Source organism: Priapulus caudatus, unplaced genomic scaffold (genome assembly GCF_000485595.1).
Source record: "Priapulus caudatus unplaced genomic scaffold, Priapulus_caudatus-5.0.1 Scaffold128, whole genome shotgun sequence".
Classification (NCBI taxonomy): domain Eukaryota; kingdom Metazoa; phylum Priapulida; class Priapulimorpha; order Priapulimorphida; family Priapulidae; genus Priapulus; species Priapulus caudatus.
The window spans coordinates 192,315-199,077 of record NW_014577189.1 but is presented as its reverse complement, the minus strand read 5'-3'; the positions used below and the strand labels follow the sequence as shown (position 1 = coordinate 199,077).

Sequence of the window (6,763 nt, the reverse complement as noted above, 5' to 3'; positions counted from 1 at the left end):
TAGTCACCAGTGTAATTATAGGTGGTTGATTCCGTTGTTAGATTTGTGAAATTACTGTCAGGTGTAGTATTACTAGTAACATTCGCCATGTTCCTTTGGTACACGTACTTTCACTGTGCGTAGTTCACATACCTATATAATATATATATATCTTTATATATATATTATATATATATATATATATATATATATATATATATATATATAATATAGCTGCGAAGATGTCGCATTGTGTTTGGTGCAGAGTACGTCATGTGCCATGAAACATAAACCAATATTGCCTATTGCGAAACCATTCCTGCTGAGCAGTGCTGCCATCTAGCATAAGTCCTGTTTCTCCTCACCGATGGCTTGTCGAAAAAGAAGGTTTTTTCTACCAGTGTATGAAGACAATACACACGATGCGGCAAAATCGTAAAACAAAACAATGATTGCCTGGTTGCTAGAGAGGAGAAATATTATGTTTAAAGTGACGCTTGAGTTCATGTTTATTAATTTATTACGCGTAATAAATCGAAGAAAAACGAAGGCTTGTACATCGGTATTGTCTTGTCATACAGCTCGCAATCGGTCCTAGTAACAGTATCATTCTGATTTCTCCTGAGTACCCCTGATTTTGCAGTGACCATGGTGTCTTGTAGATCTCGAAAATCAGTATTATTCTCGACTTTCGGTAACAGCCAAGATTGCTTTATTCTGCCTACAAATCTCTATATTTTTCTTGCAGCCATGCAATAATAGCATAATGTGTGCGTGCGTGCCTCGTAACGTGCGTGCGTGCGTGCGTCAGTTTGCGCGTCCGTGCGTGCGTCAGTGTGGGCGCCCGTGTGTGCGCGTGGGCGCGTGTCTGCGTCCGTGTCCCCTCATTCCCTTCCCTATCCGAGTTTTATCCTCTTTATTCCTCGTCTCGCTCTCTCGATCCAGAGCCTTTCGCTCTAACAGTTTCTGTAGCTGCTTCTGTATTGTCAGTAAAAGAAATGCGAGACAGGAATAAATAAGTTAAATGAGGGAGATGGAGGTAGTGAAGGAAGAAATGCAACAACTAAGGATTGACCGACCAAGTAGCGTCACACAATGCGAGAACGGTTAATGTAGGGAAACAAGATTAAACCATTTTAATTATCTGGCAACCGGGATTTACCGGATCCTATTTCTCGTGATTCAGGAATAGAAGTGAACTTAAGACGCAGGAAATCCGAAATTGCGATTTTAATTAATTAGAAACTGAGGAATTTTTACCTAAGACACTCGTAATGGATATCGTGTTTCCCCTCCAATACAAATAAGATCTATCGGATACATCTCCATGCGCGTACCCGTCCTTAATGATGTCAATAAAAGTAGTGTCGATGGCGAATAAACATATAACGTAGGCCTATATTTATTTGATTTAATATTCGTCGAGGCACGATACCGCGCTATAAATTCCTAGCTCATTACCGAATATAGATATATATGTATATACGAATATAAATGTATGTATAGAGATGGATGTAGATGTAATCTGCAGATATAAACGTATTATAGATGTAGATGTAGATGAATATGTAGATGTAGACGTAAATGTAGATGTATAATATGTATATGTAGCTGTATATGTATATGTAGCTGTATATGTAGATGTAGCTGTATATGTATATGTAGCTGTATATGTAGCTGTAGATGTAGATGTAGGTGTAGATGTAGATGTAGGTGTAGATGTAGATGTAGATGTAGATGTGAATGCAGATGTAGATGTAGATTTAAATATAAATGTAAACTCAGTTACAGATTAAAATCCAAATATTGCAATAAAAATACACAAAAAACAAACATAAACTTAAAATTTATATTTAAAAAAACCCGCGACTCGATTTAGTAAGCGCGTTTCAAGCAGGAAATTCTTGAATCAATTACTTGGACGCACGGAATCCAAGCGCAAATGCATTACATTATATAGATGGTGCTTTGCCAGTGCCATACCAGCCGTGCGCACTCGCCCTGCACGACTTTCCAATTTGTATTTAGTAGGTCTCAGGGGAGAGATAGTGAATATAGAAATAAGTTGTGGATATAGAAATCAGTTAACCCTAACCCTAATCCTAACCCTAACCCTAACGCTATCCTTAATTCTAAAATAAAACAAAATTAGCCAAAAATAATAAACAATAAAATAAATAAGAGGCAAAATTAGCCAATCAAAGCCGTGCCCTAGCGGATCGCTATCTCTCCCTTGTGCAAAATTTATTTTTATTTAGTTTGAGCATTTGCTAATATGACTTCCAACAATACGCGACTGCGCGATGACGTTGATACTCGTACTGGTGTGACAGTGATGCGCATAATATCACCACGACGTTTATTAAACCGCCACGTATTTTGCATTTCACGTGAAGCAAGCAAGCTATATTCGACAGACCTTCCGCGTCTTGTGATTGCGGAGCTGCGGCTCCCGGCTCCTTATTGGCAACGTTACTCGCCAGGCGCGATCACGCTCGCGACTCACTACCGTACAGTATGCTGCGATATGTTGTGTATGTTTTGTATGTGTGTGGTGTGGTGTGTGTGTGTGTGTGTGTGTGTGTGTGTGTGTGTGTGTGTGTGTGTGTGTGTTGTTGTGTGTTCTGTGTATTGTGTGTGTGTGCAGGGGGCGTAGATAGCGGGGGGGCGGGGGTGCGCACTTTTGGACGTGGGGGGATGGCGTGTACAATCATCCCCCCTACTTGCAGGAGGACAATGGGGATGTCAAATTTTCTAGGGGAGGACCCGCATATATCCACGCTGTTTCTTACCACCTCTCTTCGAAAACCTGTCATTGTCCACTGTCGAGCGTAATTCAAAATTGAGCACCACCACTAAAAAAAATCGTTCCGCGGCGCCTGTAGAGTACTGCTATAAAGATTAATGATCTATGAATATTTGTAGTGCATATCAAAAGTCTAATTGAGTTCATACTGCAGGGGCGTAGATAGCGGGGGGATGGGGGTTATTCCCCGCACACTTACTTGGAGATGGGGTGGCTTTCACCCGCTACTTTCAGAAGAAACATGGGGGAAAAATTTAAGATTTTACAAAAATAAATACTGGATATTAATCTACAATCCGTGCACCCTATTCATACTTCCTAAATTGTATTATGTACAGAAATGACGTGACATCACCTGTAAAATAGGCGGTAACTCGTTCCAAAGAATAAAACTTATGTTACTGAAATCTCAGACGGTTAATTTGGACGCATTCTCCATATATACGATTTTTTCTAAATTTCCTCAGTCTTATTACTGCTCACGAAAGTAAATCCTGGCTTTATTCAAGAAATTAGAATAGACCTATTAGATGGGGATATTGCATTTTCCAGTTGAATAGAAAAATTTCCATTTCATCTTGCGCTTTTTTTTTTGGGGGGGGGGGGGTGGTGGTGCTGGAGACCCGACGCTGGGAAGTATATTCCCGATTCGTATAAAGGGTGAAAATAGCACTTTTTTTGGTTCAATTCTGGTTGTTTTTCTCATATTTTTTGGTAGTTTTAACAGTTGCTCACTAAAATATACGTTTATCAAAATTTCAGGGGGAGATGATTTCCAGTGCTCTAGTCGTCAACGGGGTTTGGCAGCACGGGGGGTGGGGGGGGCTGGGGGGGGGGCCCCCCCTAGAATTTTCAGGCAAAGGTATTTTAGCCTAAGTAAGTCTGCACTGGTAACCCCAGTGAGGACATGTACATAGGACAAATTTGTAGTAAGTATTTTAGTCTTTGGTCCAAAGGTAAATATACTCACATCAACAGTGATGTTATTGTGATGAGATTTGTTTCAATAGTGCTCCTCAATAGTGCAAAAAGAAATTGCATCGAAGAGGTGTTCTTTTCACACAAATCCGCGACGCCCCCCCCGCTAAACAGGAGGGGACACGCCCTGAAGGAGGAAAAATCTGAATTTCATGATAAAGAGTCCAAAATTGAATTGCCTTTAGATTGCAACTTTTTAATAATTCCACACAGTGGAGGCTGACCCCCCCCCCCGGGAAGCTTCGTGCCCTTGAGCTCGATGATTCCCCCCACTCAGAATTTTCATTTTTTTTTGTTTGGCGGATCCCACTGGTTGTGTGTGTTGTGTGGGGGGGGGATGCGTGTTATTAAACCTCTGAATGCCAAAGAAAAAAATAACCTAGAATTCACAAATTGCAACTTACAATATCAATTTTTTCAACTCTCAAAGATCGCCATCTGAAGTTCTAATTCTAAAGCCCAAGAGCTCCGGGGGCTCCGGCCCCTGGACTTCCGGCAAAGGCTTCTTCCGCCTGCCAGGGCCCATACGAGGGGCCCCTGACCCACCTCATTCAGGGCTTTGCGCCAAGGCGCTCGCGTTTGCGCTACCTCGCCGCACACTCTTCATTCGCACACAGCGAAATCATCCCCCCGCCCCCAACTGAGGACTGTCTACGCCACTGTTGTCTGTGTGTGTGTGTGTGTGTGTGTGTGTGTGTGTGTGTGTGTGTTTGTGTGTGTGTGTTTGGTATTTGTGTGTGTGTGTGGTGTGTGCGTGCGTGCGTGCGTGCGTGCGTGCGTGCGTCGCGTGCGTGCGTGGTGCTGTGTGTGTGGGTGTGTGTGTGTGTGTGTGTGTGTGTGTGTGTGTGTGTGTGTGTGTGTGTGTGTGTGTGTGTATGTGTGTGTGTGTGTGGTTTCCGATCTATGTGTCTGATAAACTCATCGTTGAGCCGAACGCATGCATTCACCTCTACAGACTCTATCTACGTTGATGATATCATTAGCTATAAACTCTCGTTCGCCATTCGGCGTTTCTTCCGACGAAGATGACGATGGTGAACATTAGAAGTGGGTTTCCCCCTCAGAGACTGAGTCGTTGCTGGAACGTTGATTTTGGCCTTGCTGCTCTTCTATCTTTTTCTGCTCTGCTTCCTCTATCTTTTTTTGCGTTCTTGCCCGCTCACTAAAACATTATTAATAATCATGCCATCAAGTATTAGACTAATAGAACGATCAGCTAGTGTTATTAAATAATTAGAAATATTGATATAAGTATAGCTAAATAGTATGTGTGTGTGTGTGTGTATATGTGTGTGCGCGCGTTGTTGTTTTTGAGAGTTTATTTGTGATAAAATGAAGTGGCTCATACCTGCGGACAATTCTGTAGCAGACGATGAAGAAGGCAATGTTACTAATAATGGCAATCAATGCTACTATCAGTATCATCCAAGAAGCTCCTGAAATTGTAGGTGACAACAATATATTGAACCAACAATGGATGTTTACCTAGTAAACTCACACTGCGCAAATCCACTTTAGGCACCTTAGGTATCACGAAGTGATGCACAGATTTCTGTGTATCATCAACTGATGCACAGATTTCTGTGTATCATCAACTGATGCACAGACGTTCCGTATATCAAGGAGTGATGCAAAAACCCTAACCCTAACCCTAACCAGTAACCCTAACCCTAACCAGTAACCCTAACCCTAACCCTAACCTTAACACACTTCGTGATACTTAAGGTTATACGTTATGACTTAGGGTTAGGGTTAGGTTTTTTGCATCATTCTTTGATATACGGAACGTCTGTGCATCAGTTGATGATACACAGAAATCTGTGCATCACTTCGTGATACCTAAGGTGCCTAAAGTGGATTTGCACCAACTCACACTGCCACCAAGTGTAGCGCGAAACAGCAGGAATTAACATTCGTAATTAACAAAAATAGTAAATTATAATCAACGTCTTATTTTTAGAGAGCACCTCCGGCAGGAACATGTATAGATGAAAATAAAACTCAGCCGTAGTCTTTGCACTAGCTATCACATGTCAATTCTCAACAACGTTAATGAATTGATATAGGGAGAGGGAGAGACGAGACATGCAGCAATTACTAGTAGCAGATAGGCAAATAGGCATACATACATACATTCATGAATACATACAGGCATACATACACGTACGCGTACGCGCATGCAAGTACAGATACATTACAGATGCATCACATTACGTTACATTACATAGCAACAAAGCAAGGGAGGACTCTTACATTACATACATTACAGATACATTACATAGCATCAAAGCAAGGGAGGACTCAGACTGGCGGATGTATAGAACGTAATGTTGGTAAAATTAAAAATTAAAATAATGTATAAACTCTGGCCATGCATATAGGCTGGATATATTACCTTCGACTGGCCCTGGAGTGGATGTCCCTGGTTCACCAGTGGAATTATAGTCACCAGTGTAATTATAGTCACCAGTGTAATTATAGGTGGTTGATTCCGTTGTTAGATTTGTGAAATTACTGTCAGGTGTAGTATTACTAGTAACATTCGCCATGTTCCTTTGGTACACGTACTTTCACTGTGCGTAGTTCACATACCTATATAATATATATATATCCGACGTATCAAGTTTATATAAACATAGAGACAGCACGGTACTGTTGATAAACTAATAACGCCCGATAAAAGTGGGTTAACATCCGTTAACGCCCGTGAAAAGTTACATACAAGGTATCGTGGTGAGAAGTCGACTTGCACGTCAGTGGTCGCAGAGAGTACGGTAGGTCTGTACTGTCTGTACTGTCGTTGACCTTTAACCAGGATATCTTGTATGTAACTTTTCAGTTCCTCGTAGGCCCCCTAACTGCGAATCAACATAACTGATTCGAGCTGATAACACGGAAGAACAATCCAGATATATGCTGTATGACCGCATAATGGCTGCTATACCACGCATTACATAAACCTTGATATATATATATATATATATATATATATATATATAT

The 6,763-nt window shown here is 41.3% G+C and overlaps 1 protein-coding gene across 1 annotated transcript; it reads right to left on the bottom strand.

Annotated features, from left to right (window-relative positions):
* Positions 1-4,640: 4,640 nt before the first annotated feature.
* LOC106805815 lies at positions 4,641-6,404 on the bottom strand. The gene is made up of 3 exons (XM_014807555.1): positions 6,159-6,404; positions 5,112-5,199; positions 4,641-4,925 (listed from the first exon to the last, which is right to left on the bottom strand). The coding sequence occupies exons 1-3, from the start codon at positions 6,310-6,312 to the stop codon at positions 4,805-4,807; spliced, it is 363 nt and encodes a 120-aa protein (XP_014663041.1). The 5' UTR covers positions 6,313-6,404; the 3' UTR covers positions 4,641-4,804.
* Positions 6,405-6,763: the final 359 nt, after the last annotated feature.